This window comes from Natator depressus, chromosome 2 (genome assembly GCF_965152275.1).
Source record: "Natator depressus isolate rNatDep1 chromosome 2, rNatDep2.hap1, whole genome shotgun sequence".
In the NCBI taxonomy this organism is placed as follows: Eukaryota; Metazoa; Chordata; order Testudines; family Cheloniidae; genus Natator; species Natator depressus.
This window is the reverse complement of record NC_134235.1, coordinates 57,954,615-57,976,578: the sequence shown is the minus strand read 5'-3', so window position 1 is coordinate 57,976,578 and position 21,964 is coordinate 57,954,615. Positions and strand designations below refer to the sequence as shown.

At 45.8% G+C, this 21,964-nt stretch overlaps 1 protein-coding gene across 2 annotated transcripts in view; it reads right to left on the bottom strand.

Annotated features, from left to right (window-relative positions):
* The window catches only part of SLCO5A1 (solute carrier organic anion transporter family member 5A1), a 121,956-nt gene that overhangs the window by 9,896 nt on the left and 90,096 nt on the right, over positions 1–21,964 (bottom strand). For both annotated transcript variants that reach the window (XM_074944262.1, XM_074944263.1), the window contains exons 6-8: positions 21,680–21,878; positions 10,902–11,061; positions 7,460–7,701 (exon numbers count right to left, since the gene is read on the bottom strand). In XM_074944262.1, coding sequence (XP_074800363.1) covers positions 7,460–7,701; positions 10,902–11,061; positions 21,680–21,878 — 601 coding nt within the window. The remainder of the gene's footprint in view (positions 1–7,459; positions 7,702–10,901; positions 11,062–21,679; positions 21,879–21,964) is intronic.

The following is a 21,964-nucleotide window of genomic DNA, read 5'->3' as shown; positions in this document are numbered from 1 at the left end:
CTTAGGCAGCTGACCTCTCAGTGCACTTCATAACCCTGAGTAGACACTCACGCTACCCGTACAATGACAGGGTGAGCGAGAGAGCGCCCAAGAATGGTATTCACAAAAGCCACTCTGCCAAGTGTGGAGCTGGTTAAGAGATACCAAGCAAAGGGGTCCTGAGCCCTGCCCCTCAAAGGGCTTTAAGTGCCTAATTCCAGGCTGGAAAGAGGGACCTATGCAAGGGCAGCAGAGCCTTCCCAAAAGTGGGGGAGGGCCAGAATCCCCCCTTGGCCACGCCCCTGCCCCTCCTCTTCCCCCCCAAGCCCAACCCCCAGCCAAGCTGGAAGCGAGAGTGGGACGTGGGAGCGAGGGACCCTCCACCTGCCAGGGGAGGTGAGAGCAGCCCCCAGCCCGTAGCCCCTGCCCAGGGCAGGTGGAGGGTCCGTGGCTCCCCTCAGTTGCCCGTGCAGCTCTTACCCCTGACCCAGCTCTGGCCAGCTGCAGGGAGCCATGGGCCCTCCCTCTGCCGTGGGCAGGGGCCCTTGGGGGTGGGGACATAAGCCAGGGACTACTCTTAGGTTCCCCCCCCATACCCAGGGCAGGAGGAGGGGCCTGGGTTACTCACAGGTTTCGGCCTGACTCGGTGAGGTGGGGGGGAGACACCCTGAGGGAAGAGGAGAGGGCCAGGCCCATCCACTATCAAAAATGGGAGGGCCATGGCCCCCTGCCCCCCGTTCTGGCACCCCTGCACCTATCTCTGCTTGAGATTCACAGCCATGAACCCGATCCTGGAGTTAGGCACCTCCGGTTTACACCATTTCTTGTAAGAAAGGCAGCAGCACACACCTAACTCCACCCAAAGGTGGAGTGGGGGGGAAGGAGGCACCCTCCGTAATGAGCTTTATCCCGGTGGTTAAGGCACTTTTCTGGGATGTGGCTGACCCAGGGTCTATTCCGCTCTCACCCTGATGAGGTAAAACGCCTTGAACAGCCGTCTCCACCTCTCCGGTACGTGTCCTCCCCAGGGGACCATAGAGTCATTCTCTCTCTCTAGCCCAAGGCATAGTTAATTATGCACCTCGGCACAGTTTCCACGGGGAACACAGAGAGCACCCCATCAGACTATCCCACAGCCTATGGGTGAGGGTACTCACCTGACAGGTGGGAGACCCCCCTGTTCAAATCCCTTCTCCTAATCAGGCAGAAAGGGGAGTGCACTAGCACTGGGCTAACAGTTGTAAGGGAGGCCACTGCCCCCTGCAACACATTGCATGGAGTTAGCTGTGCTCAAAGCACACCTATTGGATTTCATTCTGCAGGCAAAATAGTGGGGTCCATGCCTAGTTTGAGAGTCCCGCTGGGTCTTAGGCATGGGCCAGGCCCTGGGGCCTGCCTGAGGCAGCCGTACACATTCCCAGTGGCAGAAACTTAGGTCCTAGAGAATTTTAACAGTGAAAATTTAAACACTTAAGGAATTTAGTCGCCTCCAGAGTTAGGCAGCAGGTGAGCAGGGATTTTGCGACTGTCAGTGGTGCCTAAATCCAACAGTGGGAGCTAGGTGCCTAAGTTCCTTTGTGATTTTGGCCTTTAGTGGCAATCTCTAAGAAGTTTGGCATAAGTGACTTCAGTGTTGCCAACGCCAATCATTTGTTCACACGTGTCAAGTTTTTGGCTGGGGCTGGAGCCCGTCTGGTGATGACAAAAGCTGCTCCAGCCCTTTAGTGCATCTGAGCCTTCTGATTGGCTGCCCACCCCACTTCCTAGGACAGAATAACCTAGGACAGACTAGGCAGAGCTCTCTCTCCCGCTCCAACACCCCACAGCAACCTATTCTCACAGGAGAGGAGCAGGGAGCTGAAGAGCCCAGAAGCTCTGGGCGGGTTCGCTCCTATGAGCAACAGGAACAGGATGATGCATCTTTGCCTTCCCCCTCCCTGCAACACCCAGCCTGGGAAGGAGCAAAAGGGGAGGACGAGCCCTTGCAACTGACTCCCAGCATCGACGAAGACGAGGGACCCTTACCACCACCCCCAGACCTGGGAGAGGTGGGTGAAGAACCCCAGGAGAAGCAGAAGTGGACGGGGGGAGGGTGCACTGAAGGGGGGATCAGAATTGAGAGGTTGGGGGCGCAGGGCATGAACTCATGGGATGTGGATGGCTGGATGGGAGCAGAACTCATTACTGGGCAGATGTGCTAGCTCCTGCAGCAGAAGCCAAAATCACCTTACCCAATAAACTTGGGAGAATGGGCAACATTAACTGTCGTACACACACTGGGGGGATGGGCAGGTGAGGGCAAAAATCATATGAAAGATGAAAACACAGTATAATCATTCTTTTAAGAAAACACATGAATTGGGGGCGGGGGGTCCAACACATCAATTTTGATCTGCTGCAGGCCAGGGTGCTGACTTTGATCCTGTGAGCTCGGCAATACTAGCATCAGCCAGGAACGATGTGGCAGAGCCAGGGAGACACTCCCATTTCCAAGGATGCATTCAATTGCCTTAACCATCCTTTCCTCTTCCTGCAATCGCCTGGCTCATTCACTTCCCTATGCGCCAGCCCAGCCCCTCTTCCAGCTCCTCCAGAATCTTTTCGTGACGTTCTGGCTGCATGTCTCCGTAAACTTCCTGATCACTCGAGAAGGAAGAAACTGGATTGGGTGGGGGGGCCGGAGGTCGCTCTGTAACTGTGGAGCCCAGTTCCAGTCCATGTACACTCACACCTCCAGGCAGAGTGTACTCAAGCCTGTGGCAGAAGTAGCATGTGATCGTGTAATTAAAGTCTGTGTTGCAACACACACGCAAGGGTGCTGAATTAAGCTTATACAGACAACTTTAATTCTGGCATTTGCTAATTTTTAAGTGCTTAACTTTGCAACTTAATAATGTTCTTTTAACATGCTGCGTGTGTGAGAGAGAGAGCAGGCATGTGCTTTCCTAGGTTTTTAAAAAGCAAGCTGAAAATACAGAAATTCCATCATGTGGTACCATACGTCTCTTCAGGAGGATCATAACTGCTAAATCCACCACATAGACTCTGCCACTTGAGCTCCTGGAGTAACTGATAGCAGTAGTAGGTTGTCCTCCTATGTGGCCCAGCACAAGAGGAGGCTAGAACACATTGCCGGTGGGTTTCACAACTATTTGCTCATAGCAGAGGAATGATGTGACTCAAGAATCCTGGGTTCCATTCCTGGCTCTGGAGAGAAATGTGATTTAGAGGGCACAGATTCTTCTGCCCAAGATTGACCTTTACTCTCCTGTCACAGTCGTGTCTCTGCCCCACCCCAGTTCCCTATACTAGATCCATTCTTCTCACCTAGCCATTCCCAGTCTCCACCTCCTGCTTCTCACCCAAGTCCCAGGCTCCTTGCCCAGCAAGTCCTAGTCTCACCCTTCTAAATAACCAGCCCCAATCTTTCCCCATGTCCTGCGCCGATGCTCCTTTCCCAACCATTCCCCATCCCAAACCCACAGCTGCTTGGCCGCAGTGTCCTTGCCCAGCTATCCCCCATTCAACCTCAGCTCCTTCTCCTCACTATGTTTGCCCGGCTATTCCCAGTCCCCACCACACCCCCAGCTCCTTATTCCAAGTTCCTTGACCAATCAGCCCCCATTTCCCTCATCCCTCAATCTGTGTATCTCCCCCTCGCCTCCAGTCACTGCGCCCCCCCCCACACCTCTGTTCCCCAACTGGCTCAGAATTTCAGCCCCTTTGCCCATCCAGCCTCAGTTCTTCCCCCATCCCTGGCTCCCCATCAGGTCTCCCTTCCCTCCCCTTTCCCCATCTCCTTCTCCATGTCCCACACCTTCCCAGTTCCTGTCTACTTACCCAGCCAGTCGCAGTCTCTTCTCCAACTCCTCCTTCAATCTCAGTTTCCACCTCCACCCACTGATTGCCAGTCTCCCCTCATTTCCCTTCCCAGCTCCCAATCCTAGTCTCTTTACCCAGACAGCCCACCTTTCTCCTCCACCATCTACCAAACCAAGTCTTTGCCTCCCCCAACTCACAGTCTCAGTTTCCCTCTCCGCCCATCAGCACCTACTCTCAGTCTCCCCTCCCAACTCTCCTTGTCCAAATTTACTCTCCCCATCCAACTCTCCTGTTCCAACTCTTGTTCCCTCTGCATTTGAGTCAAACAGCTTCTTTCTCCGTGCTGTATGAGTACCAGGGAGTGTGGGGAGGTTGTCACTGAGTGCATAGAAGAGACAGGATCCCTTCTCTTAGTGCCAATGACCAGCCCACCTTGGCCCAGAGGAACTATGAGCAGTCTTTATATGGAAAGTCTGGCTTTGCCCCATAGGACTGTGCTGAGGGGAGCACATTCAGTCAGTCTGTGCAGATGGTGTACGGAGAAGTCCAGTCACACATAACAGCTGTAAGGGGGTGGAGCATGCTCAGTGAGGATGGAGTAATGGGAACAGTGGGTAATAAGTGATGTAATCTTAATGATGGGCAATGCTACCAGACCTCCTTATACTGACTCAATAGGGCAATAGATCAGGGGTTCTCAAGTTACTGAGTCGTCTTGCCAGCATGGTGGTAAGTTGTGCCTCCATTTAAGTCCATGTAGAGGAACTATAGTCACAATAGGGGTGGGGAAAACTGGTTTGAGTGAAATAAAAAAGCTCCGAAGTTCATCTTGGTATTCTGACACTACAGCAAAACGTTCTGATGTCTGAAAAAGACTGCTTTGATTAACTTTTTTAAATTATTATTTTAATTGATTTCATGTCCGCACATCTAAGTTCCTATGAGAACCCAAGAAAATACTGCTAGAGATTCCATTCTACCATTAGTTCTGGTCCATCTAGACATCTGACAAGACAGCTTCTTCTGGCAAGCTTCTAAACTCTGAAGACCCAAAAAGCTTGTACAGTTAGGAAAGTAAACCTTTGGGTGCTTAACAGAGGGCCTTATCAATGAGAAGCCTGAGATTAAACTGTAAATATGAGAGACTTAATTTAGGCTTTGGTTTCTAACATTTCATGTTTGGGATGAGAGAAGAAGAGGAATACGGTCATAGGGCAGCTTCCTTTTATTTTCCCACGTTCTTCACCCCATTGACGATGTCTGATGGAAGCCCACATGTACGTGTGTAAATTTAGCTGGACTGTAACTTTGAACAGTTTCTAAATACTTACTCCTAGTGACTGAAATTAAAATTATTCTGTTAACACATACTGATAATATAGCACCATACCTGACACTACATTAACCCTCACTGAATTTAACATAAATTCCTAATTCTTTCTGTCCCTAGTATCTGTTGAAAGTCGGCATGCACTTTGCAAAACATGCTAAAAAAAATTGAGTTCCTTCAACTTCTCCCTCTTCACTGTTTCTAAAACTGAAATATTGGTCTAGCAACTCTATGTCTGTTCAATTGTGTTAATATAAGGCCATATCATGGTTTTTCATAGAGTTTAAGGCCAGAAGGGACCACCAGATCATCTATGGAGTCTGACTTCCTGTATACCACAGGCCCCTAAGTGTCACCCAGCCAACCCCATACTAAACCCAACAACCAGAATTAGACCAAACAATTACAGCCCTCGGGACACTAAACTATGCGTACCACATGCAGAGATGAGATGCACCGATGCCTGAGTCCCCTGAAATGGCAGGGAACTGATTAAGTGAGATATAGCCAGATGATCCTAGCAAGTGACCTGCATCCCACAGTGAGAAGTAGGCTTCGCTTTTTAATTTTAAATATACATTCTTTTAATCAAGACAATAATTACTTGATACCATTCAAAGCTCTTGGGGGTGTGGAAGGAAGACCCAGGAAAAGGTATAATACAGAGCTGAGTTAAAAGTTTCAAGAAATTAATAGACAAATAGATGAGTGCAAGCCCCTCTTGATATTTTGAACAATATCCATTCTGGGCTGACATCTAGATGAGCCAAATATTAAGAGTTTTTCCTGTTCCAGACCTGAAAATCTAACCAGTTTCGGTTTGAGGTTTCGGGTTTTTTTACACTTTTCTCTTTGCGCTGTGTCTGCTGGACATTTCTTGTCTCACAAAGTATATACATCATCATTTTATGGGTAGCACCCTATCCAATTCACAGCCACAAAAAATGCACCACAGACCATAAAAACTGATCCTTACCCCCACCCTCCGCCATGATATCTAGCTATTGTAGGGCAGGGGCATGAATGGTATATGAACCACTGTTTTGGGGAGACTAGCCCCCCCCCAGCCCCACCCCTTCCACCTGAGGCCCTGCCCCTACCTCCACCCCTTCCATCCCCCTCACCCACCAGAGCCCCAAGGCCCCCCTACCCACCCACTACAGCCAGAGGAGCCGCAGCCAAACTGCCCTGAGAGCCAGCCCACCCGCCCCCGCCGCCCTGAGCTCAGGGCTGCCGGAAGGCCTGCCCCAGCCCCACTGGGTGCTCCGAGTCCTGGGCTGAAACTCCAGGCCACCGGCCAGCCCGAGTACTGGCCTGACCTGCCCCAAGCCGCTGGCTGGCCCGAGCCACCAGCTGGCCAAGCCCCGAGTTCCAGGCCGCCGGCCTGAGCTCAGCCCCTGCTGGCTTCAGGGGATAGGAGGAGCGAGGGTGGGCCCACAGGCTGGGTTAGGGGATGCTTAACCTCCCCTAGCCTATTATAGCCACCTCCCGTGGGGAAGAGCAGAGATGGGAGTGCCCTAGCCAGGGGCTCCAACCATGTGCCAGGCTCCAGCTGCTAGTCCCGGCCAGGCTAGGAAGGAACAGGACTTTCTCTTCCGCTGCACGGGCTGCTCCCAGGCTGGGTCAGACCGGGAGCAGCCTGGAGGAAGTCCCATCCCTCCCCAGCCCCATGGGGACTATCAGCTAGACCCTGGTAGGAGTCCTTGGTTGGAGCGTCTCAGTCCTGCCTTTCCCCAGCTCAGGCATTAAAGGGACTTTGGGTGGCTGGCAGGGGGAACGGCCCACAGCACACTCTGAGCCCGGGGCCCTGGGCGGTTGCCACGGGTGAGGCCGGCTCTGCCCCTCCCCACCACAAGTAACAACCCCCCCATACCCAGTGACCTCACTTCTGTGCTGCTGCTAGCGGCGGCGCTGGTTTAGAGCTGGCACTCGGCCAGCAGCAGCGCAGAAGTAAGGGTGGCAATCCCATGCCCTCCCTACAATAGCTTTGCGACCTCCCACCACCCCATTTTGGGTCAGGACCCCCAAAGTTACAACACATAACATTTCAGATGTAAGCCTCTGAAACCGTGACACTGAATATTTTACAAGTCCTATGATCATGAAATTGTCCAAAATGGATTGTGAATTTGGTAGGGCCCTAGTTATGGGTATAAATAAGGGATCAAATTCTTAACAAGTGTAAATAGACATAGTTCCATTGACTTCAATAGAGCTGCACTGCTTTACACCTGCTGTGGATCTGGCCAACAGTCTCTCTTACGTGATACAAACACTAACGATACGTATAATATATGTATCTAGATAGGTATACAGCTAGATTCTTACCTGAGTGTCACTATGATTGCCGATGGCTGGGCACATGCTGTTATAAGGGTAACTATGAACAGAAATATAAGGAATGGGATAAGTGTACTGCAGGTCCGATCACACTTCCCGGAAACAGCATAGCCATTCTCATTCAGGTATGTTTTGACAATAACCACCCTGAGCTGACCACGCTGTCCCACAGTGGGTGGAGTGATAACTTGGCGGCTTTGGACACAGGCACATTCAGTATAATTTCTTACCTAAGAAAAGCAAAGAGGAGAAACATAAAATATTGCAATTTTTGCCCCTTCAACCAAGACAAGGTGCAATATTTACCACATAGATGTTTTAACCTCTGTAGTGAAAAACTACCACTTAAAAAGGAATTCTGTGCATAAGAGATTATCCTAGTTTTAGGCAGGGTTGGAGATAATGCTCCTATTATTGCTTGACACTTCCCATCAGTCACTTATAACATTACCAAACTTTAACCCTTTGTACTGAAACTTTCCATACTGTCTGTTTCAGGCTGGATTTTTTGGCACCTCTCAGCCAAAATGGTTCAGCCGTTTCTGAGAATGAGGCTAGGGAAAAATATGTGTTGCCCATATTAAACTTTCCTGTGATCTTTTCTCTGAACAGTTCTAATGCCCCCATGCTTTTGAAGACGGGATTTGAAATTTGGCAGGGATGTGGCCTTTGTGTGAGGGGTGTGTCTTCTGGCCTCCCTGTAAAAATCTGCCCTCGTCTCACCAAGTGATAAGGCTTTGAAAAATCGCAGTTTGCAATTCAAAATCACAGCTGAAAAATCTCCGAAGAGTACATCTTCATTGAGCATACTGCATCCCCTCACAGCTTCCTTGACCAGATTACACACATGCCTTCCCCATAGAGCAACTGAGCAGTCTCCAGCCCAGGACTACAGAGGTAAAGCTGGGCTTTCCCTGGCATGGCTGCTCTGGCTACTTCGGGCTGGGGCCAGGCGCTGGAAATGAAAGCAGAGAGTCTGGGAGTGGGAGCTGGTCAGGGAAATGAAAAAGGATATTGAAACTGAATGCTGAGCGGGAGGAGGTTGGAGACTGGGACTAGGAACCAGGGGGGGCATGGGAGGGTGGAACCAGATCTGACAAGAAGCTGGGGAGTACAGGGAGTGTATGTGAAAAAAGACTTGGACAAGGAGCCAGGGAGGGGTAGATTGCAGCAAAGAGACAGGGAGGAGGAAGACTGAGGAGGGAGATTAGGACGGGGAGCGAGCACAGGGTGAAGCAGAGGAGGGAGAGGGGAAATAAGACTGGCTGGGCAAGGAGACCGGGATGAGATGAATAGCCTGAGGAGAGGAAAAGTGTATTATGTGGCAAGGAGAATGGGGCTGGGACAAGGAGCCAGCAGCAGGAAAGTGAAAGGTCAGAGACAGATTGGAGGAGATGGAGCAGACGAGGTCAAGTTTGTGGGGGAATGGGCAGAAGTCTCCCCACTGGAACACATTCCCTTCCAGAGCCTGGACTGTGCAGAGGATGGGGACGCCCTGGCTAGCTCGGCCTTTGTACCTCGGCCTGGGTAGCCAGGCCTGGGCGGGGAGCTGAGGGGATAGGCTGCTGCCACCCCCAGCTGGGCTCTCTCTCAGGCAACTGCTGTGCTGCACAGATGAGTGGCCACGATCAGCTGGCGTGCAAAGTAACTCCATACCACCCACTCTGCTCCCCGCCCAGGCTGAGCAAGCCGAAAATGTACTGGGGGGAGGCACAATGGGAGGAGGACCCAGTGCCCCCCAGCAGGTAATTCTGGCAAGAAGAGTGTGGCGGCCCCGGGCCAGATGCAGGGTGGAGGGGGGGGGTCGCTGGGGAAGGCGCTAGAAGTAGGGTCCCTCTGCTCAGCTGGAGGTAGGGATATTGTCCATACCCCTCCCATGCTGAGGTGCCTGCAAAGGCACCTCTGGGGATACACTGGTGCTGTGAGTCTTCCTGGCTGGGACCAACCCCAGCCGGCTCAGAGTCACATGTGTCCCACTCCTGTGGCCCTAACCCTCCAGGAGCTGGTGGGATTGGCTGCTCTGACTCAGGATGGGGCTGGAAGGTTCCTCCCAGAGGCGATATGTGGGGCAGTCACATGCCTCTCCCCTTTACATTGTGCCCCCCTAGTATCAGGAGGCACGAGTCATCTCTGAGTGACAGAGGTCTTTTTGATGAATCTAAAGTTTTCAGCTCTGCTGATGATCCATGTGGGTGTCACTATGGAAGGATGGAATAACTTTTTTCAAAAACAGAGGGAATTTTACACACACCCACACACACCTATGTTAAAAGAATATTGTTAAGGTTGCAAAATAAAGCAATCAAAAGTTAGGAAATGCCAGAATTAAGGATGCCTGTATAACCTTAATTTGGCCCCCTTGTGTGTATGCATTATGATACAGATAACGAACATTTTCTTAGTATCATTTATTAAAGTTAATAGCTTGCTTAACCCATTTGAAATTCATGGTGAGAGGTAAGCATTCTCAAAGTTCCTCATGATTAAGTGAATTAATAGGTCTATTTTAATAATATGTGAAAAGCAGCAAAGGTCAGAACAATGAACTCTATTCAGCAAAGCACTTAACCATATAGTTAAGACCTACTGAAACCAATGGGTCTTAAGAATGTACTTAAAGTTAACTACACATGTAGTGGCTATTGTGAATCCTGCCTATAGCAATTGGTTACCACAAAATTGTTCCCAGCCCCCCAATATCTTGTAAAAGGAAGCTTTCAATTTTATCTGCACTACAATGATTATATGGACCTTCAAATTTAGAACTGTTCTGTCAAAACAAAATATCAAATTATTGTCCTGGGACTGAAAGTTCTCATGTTTCACTGACTGGGCACAAGTGTGTAAGGCAAGAGTGTGACATGTAATGAATGTGGTTTCTAGATGCTGAAAGCAAGGCAACATTGTTTCACACTATTTCCTATCTTTTGTCTTTATTCCGTTTTAATAGACAATACTTTATAGAAGACAATATTTTATAAAAAATGTTTGGTCTTCCATTGTTTTCTGTGTATTATACCGAATGAATTCCAAAGCCACCCACCCTCCCTGCCACCCTGCTATAGTGGAGTACAATTCCTGTAAGTGCCATGGTCCCATCGTCATTTCCAAATCATCCCTTTGGTTGGAGGTGGTTCACTCGGTGTAAGTTAATGTCGATATAGTTAGTGTTAACTTACGCTCAAAATTCCCACACTGCCAAAGGCTGGGATGATCTCATGGACAGCTGGTGTTCCTGCCATCTTGAAACATGGAGAAATTCATGCACACAGGGCACTTGTGGATAAGATTCTCTGAAGCTAGGAAGAAGCGTACCTTGGAGCTGGTACACTCATCCTTTCTGTACCCATCCACTCCAGCCGAGATCTGCTGATCTTTGGCCCCACAGTATAGATTTACATCATTTTGGATGGGTTTGTTATACACTCACCCCTATGCTATGATTTCCACCATTGATGCAGCCAGCCAAACATGGATTGAAGTATGTTATTCCATCTGATCCACAGACGGGCTCGTACTCATGAATTTTGCATCCACAGTTGACATTACAGCTACCTGTCAGATTTCTGTGTGCCATAGTGAGTGTAGGACTGAGGAGAGGAAAAATAGATGACATTAGAACAGCATGTTAAACAAGTACGTGCAGAGAACCCCTTTCATCTCTCCTGTGGTTATTTAGTGATTTTTAGTATTAAAAAGGTTGCATGGACTCTAGTTATTTATTTGGATGTGAGTAACATAAAAGCATGCTCATCCTGGTCTCTAGGCATCAGTGACTTTAACTGAAAACTGCAATGCAAAAATCATTACAAAACTGAAAGAGCACATCTCCTTCCAGGTACTACCCACCAGTCAGAAACCATAATGATTATTTCTATTTTGTACTGCAGTAGTACATATGAGCCCCAGTCCTAGATCAGAACCCCAGTATACCATGGAAATCTTAATCTCCCAACCCTGCCCGTTCCCAAAAAAGCCTCAACTGCCTGAGCCCTCCCTAAAACCTCTCTCAAACAAAGGACTTTGCTGTGTGCCCTGAAGGTCAACAGATTGTTTTAGGTGAGGGGGGTGAATGCCAGAACTGAGACACACACGGGGAGCATTGTGCCAGCAGCAACATTTCTCATCTGCCACAGAAGCGCCAGCCAATCTCGGCTGCAGCAGAATGGCACAGAGAGAGAGACAATCTCTGATAGGCCATTTAGATCTTAAATGTCAGAACCAACACCTCAGATTCCACCCTGAAGCCAACAGGCAGCCAGCAGAGCCCAGAGCACTGGCATCACGTGCTCGTTGCAGGAGATGACACTGAACAAGCAAGCTATCCCACAGTGCAACAGCTTCAGTGTCCAAATGGATTTAAGGTGTAGTCCCACTAGAGTCCACTGTTGCAGCCCATTCTAGAGATGATCGAGAAGCAGACTGCAATAGCACAGCCCACATCCGAAAGGAAAGGTCACAGCCTCTCAGCCAGATGGAGACAGAAAAAGCAGTCCAAGTCAATGCTGCTGTTGGATTATTTAAATGTAGAACTCATCAAAATGTCAACTGTGGTTAAAATTGATGGCCAAATACCTTCGATTGGAGTGGGGGCTGATACAGCCTCCTTCAACTCATCCAGTTGCTCCCCCAACCACCATAATCACCTCAGTCTTATCCAAACAGTCTCAGTCATCCATGTCTCATTCTCACCCAGACACTGGGAAAGACACTTGGCCACATTCTGCATTGGGCAAGATATAGTTATAAAGCTGGGTGTCACCAGCTTATTGAAAACTGCTTCGACCCACATCTAGTTATAACTGCTTTAGGAAGGAAAACCAGAGTAGAACATTGTGATAGCCTGTTAGAACCCTCCAGGTAGAAGATCATGGGCTCAACACTATCCTTTGGGAGCTCTCAGCAACAAAGGCACAAAGCCACTGAAGAGTGGCCCTGTCCACACTGACAGACTGCAGTCATGTCAACACTTCATCACTGACTGGAATGAAAGCAGCTGGGAGATCTAATAATATCAACATGAACAGCTGGTCTTCATCAATTGCCAAGAGAAGGTCATCAGTCAATGCAACAATATGTTATTTTGCATTATGAGGTGCTGCAAGTGTGTCAACAACATGTGTGTAATGTAAGATGAGGGCATGGTGTGTGATATGAAGAAATTACAAAATGGGACTAGCTTTCAGACATGAGTACCAGAAATCACTGAATGAAAACAAAGGTGGAAATAGGATTATAAACAGTGAGTATAGAGAAACAAAGTTTAAAAAAAAGAGTCTATCATAAAAAGCCTTTGTCATATCAATTTAAATTAGACACCTCTTGGAAGAGCTATCACAGAGGATAAAAGGAATAGATGCTTACCCCGCTCTTCCTTATTAATGAGAAAGTATAAGATATAATGATTTAATTTTTTTGCTAGACAGATTTATTTGGAAAGACTTAATTAATTTCATGTGTATATTTTGTTTAAATCTTTGGGCTGATTGTGAAGCATACTCTTCCAATATTTGATAGTCATTATTTGAACTGTGTTGGTTAGTTGTGATTGGTGAGATAAGTCACATAGCCTTGTTTCTTGGATCAGGCGGTAAGAACCTCTCCATGAATACTCCCATGTGCAAATCTGAAATTTAGTTTTCGCAAATTCTCATGCATGCTACTTTGAAATTTGCTTCCTATTAGCATTCTTTCTAGTACTAGCACTTGACTGCATTAATGTTCATGAAATACAAACACAAAAGGGGCTTGTCATGACCAAAGTGAAATCATTTACAAATTCTAATGAATACTTGGGATCGCCATTAAGAGTATCTCATTTATCAGTAGTTACCTCACGACAGTAAATGAGATACAACTGTTATTTCCTGATCTCAGTATACAGCCCATTTACGATGGTGACCAGCTTTTTAATGGAGCAGATTATATTTACATCTGTATTTCTATTGCACTTTCTGGGCTTTGCACTCTGTTTCCATATTGCTTAATTCATTTAATAAGTGGAGGAACAGAGGAAGCAGCATAGAAAGACATTGATTTATTGCTTCCTATGATTTTCTGTATTGGATCTGTAAATTTCATCTGGCTCTGCAATACTGAGAGCTGAAGTGAATTTTTTAAGTCAACAGAAACTTATTTCATTTTGCTGATATATAACACAGCTTATAGATTATTGGCTTTTTGGCCAAGACACTAAGAGGAGTCTCCTCCCCTTCCCACAGTGGACCCAGTGGCAGGAGAACTAGTGTAGTTCAGGCAGTCAGGGGCAGAAGGTCTGTCCCTCTATGTGGCATGGAGGCCCAGTGTGGTAAGTAAACACGGAGTGCAAAGGGTGGCATGAGCAGAGTACAAGGGAGTGGAAGGTGGGGTAGAAGGGCAAATGAAAGCTACATCAACAAATTTACTTTTTTCATAAAGAGTTTATTACCGAAATGGGGTCTGCCTAAAATATTGCTGATGGCTTATTACTATCACTAAGGATGTCTATCGTATGGCAGTTGGTGTCACTCAGCTTGATGTACTCTATTGGTTATCTTTCATGAGGTATATGTAGGCTTGGCAGAAATCAATTTTTATATGTAATTTTGATGGTTAATATTGACCTTTATTTTAAGCATTATTTGAGATTTTTATTTATTTCAATTTTCACAGGTGCACAAAAGTATGAGTTTTAAGCGTTTTTCAAATTTTTATCTTTTTAAATTTTCACAGTTGTGGGGAATTATTGGGAGGGGAGGTCAGACATTATTTAATGACAGTAGACATTGATATTCAAAAAGTGAAAGCTTTATAAACCATTAAAACACAAAATGTCGACACTGCATGTCAAAATATACAAAGGAAATATCCTTAAATCAACAAATCATACCTGCTTTTACTATTCATCTGCTAATCCATTTGTAACAAGCCTAATTTAAAAGTGTAAATCACTGGATTTTGACTCTAGTAAGTTCTCAAGTAGCTTTTTTCTTGCTTTGACGATCTGTAATTTTTTATTATTATCGACAAAAAGAGTTTTTTCATTGGAGGGGGGGGGGGGGGAGGACTGGGGTGAAATTGACATTTACCAATAAAAACCTAATCCTTCCAAAGCCAACATCTATGAAATCCACAACCATTAGGAATATAGGGTGCAATGACTCTGGGCTATATATGACAGAGATCTTTGGAGCACAACAGTATTCAGGCCCTCAGACTGCTGCAAGTTGAGGAGAGGCTCCTAACAAGTTTCCTCTGCAGCCTGCCTCCAGATCTGTGATATAAGTGTAGTGTGAGGGATAATGCTGTCCCAGACACCTGCACTTACACAGAGACACTCGGATTGCAATCCCCATGTATACACAGTTACTGTGCCTGTCACGACACTTTCTGTGGCATAAGGGGCATGATTGCAGCTTAATGGTTTAATCTTGCAAGGTTTATTTTTTACATATAATGATTTGTTTTTTCTGAATACCTCTGCCTTGCTGTACGAGGTGCATTTTTGCAGACAATATAGTATTACATAGTACAGCTTAAATACTTATTTGCTTAGGGATCCCAGGTATTGACTTTCACAAACTCAGCTCCTATCTTCACACTTCATGGTTTATTTAGAAGTTTTTATCAGAAATCTATTTCCTGTGCCCCAAAAAGACACGGTACAGTTTTAGATACAAGCTAGAGTTTGAGTATATAATTAAATAGCTGTGACTGGTAGCAGATCTGTTGCTTTCCTGCCTTTCTGCTATCAGCTCAAACTTGCCTTAACTGTATCATACTAGAAAGCTGAAAACTTTATTATTTTTTGTGAAATCTTTGTTTCAGCAGGCTCTTGGGGTAAAACAAGAACTGATGTGAACCACTGCTCAAAACTCAAACAAAACGCAAAATATTTGGAGGTTCAAAAAAAGTTAAAAGTAGACAAGGCTCTGAACTTCCTGATTTGAGCCAGGACTATAAGTGGAATTACCACTACACTACAAGAACCAATAATTAGTCTTGAAGTATTTCATGACTAGCTGACAGGTTAACATCCTGACAATCTCAGATGTTTATTTAATGTATTATCTTTCCAGATTTCAAGCGACACCACAGTGATTCAAGCTAAGGAGATAACCAGGAGAAAGGAAGGGTCCTATTTTCCAAAGCACCTTCCAAGTTTGGGTGCCAAGACACTGATTGCAACACACAAATGGTATTTATTTATGTATGTATTTAATTTGTCTGAATAAGTCATGCAGTTATATATAGAGCTAGACAGAAATGTTCTGACTCAGCATTTTTCCATTGGAAAATCCCATTCATCAAAATCGAAACATTCCATGGGAACTCCACAGGTTTCTGCAAGAAACCTGTCTGGTTTCCTGCCAGCCCACCTGCCCACACTGCTGTGGAACTAGGGACTCCCAGGGTCTCCAGGCTGCTGCGCTCCACAGACAGCTGGCTCTCTGTGCTCTTTGACTCCCTGGGCAGCCCAGGGAGCAAGCTGAAAAAATTCCACTTCAGCTCTCCTGAAACACAATTTTTTTTTCAGTTTCTGCCTCCCACCAAAAATTTTGAATTTTTGATCTTTTGTCACAATTGAGGGTGAAAAGTTTTTTTTTTGCAAAAGTTCACATATTGTGTGTGTCATGGAAAGACAGTATCCTGGCCAGCTCTAATTATTGTGTAAACTGCTTGATTTGCACTGATATGTTGTATTTATATGCACAAATCAGTAAACCAGTTTAACAAAACATAAGCACATACAATCACCGGTACCCATGAACTCTGAAGCCCAAAATTAGAAGCTGAATTGAGGCTACTTTGACATTTTAGTCTTAAAGGTTTATTTTCAAAAGAAGCCTTATTTCTTAGAGCTTGTAACCACAATGTGTATGTATCTGACCTTGGTATGTATGACCTATTTCTGCAGTTCCCAACCTGTGGTCCATGGGCCATGAGCAGTCTGTGGAGACCTGGTTGATTGCATGGTGCTAGTTGTTCTCCTTTCCAACTGCTAAATAATGTTAAAAACTAAAGATACATTATTTTTTCCATGTAAAGAAACATTGTAATTGAGGGGGTCTGGATGTGGAAGGCTCAGTGAGGGGTGGGCCGGATGCTGGAGAAGTGGGGCTTGGTGGTCTGGGGGTCCAGGTGCAGGGGGCTCAGTGGTGCAGGGGTGGGAGGTGCGGATGCAGGGGAGAGGGGCTCGGCAGGGGTTCGGATGCAGAGGGGTAAGGCTCAGTGGCATGGGGGTTTGGGTGTGGGAAGCTCACCTGGGGCGGTCGGGGTCTAGAGGAGGGGCCAGATACACATGGGCTAGGTAGATGGGGGAGCAGCTCCCTGTACAGTGACCCCTTCCCACCCCCCACAGCTGAGGAGCAATGGGGTGCAGGATAGGAAGGAGCAAAGGGGTCACTGTACAGGGAGCTGCTCCCCTATCCACCCAGCCCGTGCGTATCTGGACCTCCCCATACTCAGACCCTCCCAGCTGAGCCCCCCGCACCAGAGCTTCCTGCAGCCAGGGGAGATTTCTGGGGTGGGTCTTACCTGGCCCCAGCCATTCCTTGCAGTGGAAGAGAAAGTTTATCCTCCCTCACCCTCAGCCCAACCAGGACTAGCAGCTGAGCCCGGTGCAGGGTAGGAGCCCACTGACTGGGGTGTCCCCATGCCTGTGGTGATTTACCTATCCACCGGCTGCTCTGGGCACCTGAAACAATGGGCCCACGCTTCTGGGAAGGGACGCATGACTGTTTTTGCAGCTTCCCTTTGCTTCCCCATCAGAAATCATCTTTCTGCAGGGAAGCAAAGAAATCTGCAGGGGACATGAATTCTGCATACACACTGTAGTGCAGAATTCCCCCCAGTAGTAAGGAACTCAGTCTTTCAAAGCTCTGCCTTGAAAGGGAAACCCATTGTCTGGCTGATTCCCTATTCATGGTCTTTTCAAAGATCCAAACTGCATAAAGAAGGGATTCAGACTGATGAGCATGCTTGTTCTGAGCTGATGCTGTGATGAATTTGTGACCACAGGAAAAACTCCTGTGTGGGTTTGAAGAACCAGTCACCAACCATCCCTCCCTTACTGGGGATTGTTTTGTTTTCTTGAAGCTGAGCTATGTTTCCAGAAAGCTGTTGGATAAAAATACTCACCTCATTCCGACTGTCATAGGACACTATGTCTGAGGAGTGGCCAACTCTACTGGTTTAGGCTGTCGTGGCTGAGCATCTGTAACCTAAACTCTTCCCAGTATCCCACCTGCAACTAGAGGTCTTACCTGCCAAAGAAGTCTAGTACATGCACATTTTAAAATTTGGTCCAAAATGACAGCATCTCCTGAATTCGTCTTCCAGTTACAAATTACTCCACTGCTCCTTTCATTAATATGATTAGCTGCAAGTTTGAGACATGTACACGCCAGAGACAAATCCCAAAATTCCATTTGATAAATTGCATTGGTTAACCTCTCAAAGAGACTGTTCTATATCTCGTTTCCATTTATATAATACTGGCAGACCTAATTAGGGGAAGAGCTTTTAGACAGCCTAATGATAAAGGGGAATCTACTTTCTAACAAGGATTTTAGTTTTGATTTTTCTTTCTCTCCAACTATTAATCTATGGGAGGGAGAAGTAAGAAGGGGAGAAGGAAGATGCAGAGTCTAGACTTTTAAGAGTTGTGAGGCCTCTTATTATTTATTCATACTGAGGGATACACAATCAGGGACTGGAACTCCTTTCCGTTAGGCAATGTGCACACACACACACCCCCAACCCCCACAAGATGGCCCAAAGAGCTTAGAATTGAAGGAATCCACAGATAAATCCAAAATATAGGAAGGCATTAATGTTATAAACAGCAAATGGATTTGCATGTGGTTTCATTTTTATTTACTGAGATTGCAGTAGCACATATAATGTACTAAGGCAGTTCCAAACACAAAGAAAACATAGTTCCTGCCCCGATGAGCTTACAGCCTAAAAAGTCTTCAATCTGAAATCTGGGATAAAAAGTGAAAAGGAAAAGCCTTGCCTAGATAGCAAAAATATTTCTGTCTTGATTAAACTAACCATCATCCCCAAATAATGAATAAATTGGATCCACTGTTTAAAAGGCTGCCAAGAGCATGCTGGGAAAATTGTGGTTTTGAGAAATGTTTGAGTAAACCATTTGCACAGAAGGATGTTACATGACTGGCTTCTTCAATGCTTCTTCCTTGTACAGTATGATTCCCTCATAGACAAACTACCAAGCGTTCTTTTGAAATGGCAAAGAGCAAGGAGAAAAACGTGGGAAAGGCTGGGTTTAGTTAATGAACCTTTAAGGTGTAGAACAGTGGTTCTCAACCGGGGTACGTGTACCCCTGGGGGTTCACAAAGATCTTGATGAGGTACATCAAGTCATCTAGATATTTGCCTAGTTTTACAACAGGCTACATAAAAAGCACTAGCAAAGTCAGTACAAACTAAAATTTCATACAATGATGTGTTTATACTGCTTTATACTGTACTATACACTGAAATGTAAGTACATTTATATTCCAATCAATTTATTTTATTATATGGTCAAAATGAAAAAGTAAGCAAGTTTTCAATAACAGTGTGCTGTCACACTTTTGTATTTTTATGTCCGATTTTGTAAGCAAGTAGTTTTTAAGTGAGGTGAAACTTGGGGGTACACAAGACAAACTGACTCCTGAAAAGTCTGGAAAGGTTGAGAACCACTGGTGTAGAACATTGTGTGTGCAGAGTTCAGAAGCCGTGTCATGTGGCATTCTATGTGCAGCTAGAGTTGGAAACTGAAGCTAGGAATGATGTGGTTTTTACCTACGTTCATTTTTTGTTGTTCTGATCCACTTAGTTTGATTGGCTGACTGGATTGAGAGAGACATAACAGCAAAACCTGATGCTTGGGATGGGAAGTTGAGATTTTTTTGTGTATTATTTGTCCCAAAAATCCAACAAACCAATTATATCTTTCAATTTATCTACAATAATTTTAACTGCTCTAGAATAATAGAATATAACCCAAACCAGCCAGTGTTGTATCATTTTACATATCATAAAAAGAGGGGACGGAATTAAACTAATACTGGGACTTTGGTTGCTGATAAGCACCCTGGAAACCTACCCTGGCTAGTCTCTCTCCCTATACACTGAACGGACAAGAAAAGGCATCATCCTTTTCTCTCATTTTGACAAATAAAGAAGAGTCTCTTTGCAGCTATTTTGATTATTTTCAGGTAAGACAGTTTAATGTTCATGAAATGCAAAAATGGCTTTCTGTAGAGCAGGCTGAGAGAGGCCTGTGCTGAGCCTGGATCACAAGGAAATAATTTTGGTGGTCTCCACCACCACTAGCCAACATAGACCTGCCCAGTGCTCGCCCTCTTCCCATCTTCCACAATTCCTGATCCCACATCGGACTCCCTTTGAGGTTCCATAGTGCGGGGATTGCGCTATGGGGCACCTCCCCTTTCTGAGTGGGAGGGTGAGGCCTATGTGCAGTAGGGCCCCTCCATGCATGGATTTGAGGAGTACAATCTGCCCCTCGCTAATTTTTTTCTCTTTATTACACATCTTCTAAATATTCCGGATATCTAAGAACAGAGACTACTGCAGTTCATATGCTCTTACTTCTGCATTCCTCACAGGGGTATGGCAAAGCTTAACCCATAAATATTTGTAAAGGGTTTTGAGATCTTCCTATGGAGGGTACTATTGGTTTGATTCTGTGAGGTGCTGTGCACATCTGCAAGGGGCTGAGCTCCTTTAACCCCCACTGCAGTCAGTTGGAGCTGAGGGTGCTCAGCACCTCGCAGAACTATTTAGAACCTTGCAGGATTCAACCCTAAAATGCTGAGCACTATCATTGTTATTATGCTTTGCAATGGCAAAAGATTTCACAGGTGCGCACTGTGGTTAAAAAGCAGATCTGTTCATTTCACCGACATTTATTCCCTTTGTCTCCAGGTACTATTTATTTGGTTTGGCTTATATGACTGAATTAATTATCATTCTCAGCAATTAATTCTTAAACTGTTCCAATAGGTCAAGAAGTATATTGTAGACATTGGGGCTCAGGCTGAAATCGATTAGTGACATCATGCCATCTTTTGCATCTTTCTCAATTTCAAAATTGTTGTGTATCTTGCTTCCATCAAAAAAATCTCAGGGTGACGTATCAGATAGATAGTTAAGCTTTTTCTTTAAAGTATTGTATGCTCCTCATATTCAGTTTTTCTGGTAGGCAGAATTTTACTCTCTTTGTGACACATTGATCCTGATTCTCCTCTACATCTGAGCAGGAGCTTCAGGATTTTTGTTCACTTGTATTTCTTCATTTTACTGCCAGAGGGTGTCACAGCATTTCAGCTGCAGACTGATAACCTATGCAACCCCTTCCTTGCTAAATAATGCACCTATGGTTTCTGTCCCCATTTCCTGCTTCTTCAGCCAGGTAGCATGACACGATGCCACCTCCCCAAGATCATTTCACTCTACAGCCTGACCCTCAGCACTGGCCCCTACCTATCTGAGTCAGGATCAAGGAGGTCTGTGGCATAGGAGACACCAGGCCAGCTTTACAACAGTGGAGGATCCCCCTGGCATTTGGATGATTCTTCAGGGGCTGGTTTCCCCGGCTCTATGGCTAGATTCTGCTGGCAGAGAGTACAAAGGAGACACATAACACCACAAGAAGATGGGACTCAGTATTTATATTCTTACTTGATTTTTTTTCTATTTTGTTCTCTCTTCCTTTTCTCACATTCTCCTTTTCTGTTTTACATGTGATCTATTCTCTGTCCCCTCTTTGACCCCATTTTTTTTATTGGATAGTTTTCTCTCCTCCCACTCTGCTTTCTTCACGGTGTCTCCGAGTGCAACACAAATCTACTAGTGTTGGAGTTCAAAACTGAACTTCAAAACCAAGATACTTGAATGGGTTTGATATCAGGCAAAATAAGTTCAACCATCTATCCCCTTCAGGCTCAGGCAGGACCAAGAATACGTAGGCCACCCAAATGAGTGTTTGATAGGCTTTTATTGTCAATCAGCTGTAAAATAAAAGAATTCTGGCCATACAGTCAAACTATGTATTTATCTGACTGTATTGACCAAGTTCTTGTTTGATGAATGGACTTCAAAAATAGCTCGTTTTTAAATAAAATAAAATAGCTAGATTTCTAGCAGGCTTTTGCAAATAGCTGGCATTACAATCACTGATTCAAAGACACTTACCCCGTTGTGTATGGGATATTTATGCCCCCTAGATTAATGCTGTCACATCCAACAATGAAAAGTGTTGAAAAGCACAGCAAAGACACGCCACTGCAAATCATAGCCAGCTTCGCAGACTCTCTTGCACCAAGTTTCAGCTTTTTAATAATGTAGCCACCGAGCACAATGCCAACACCAGCACTTGGGACAATAATCACACCTGTTTGGAGGAAAGTAAAATGTAAGGTTAAAACAGGAACTGTGAAGAGAGAATAGAAAATAAATATTGGTTTCACCCACTAATTA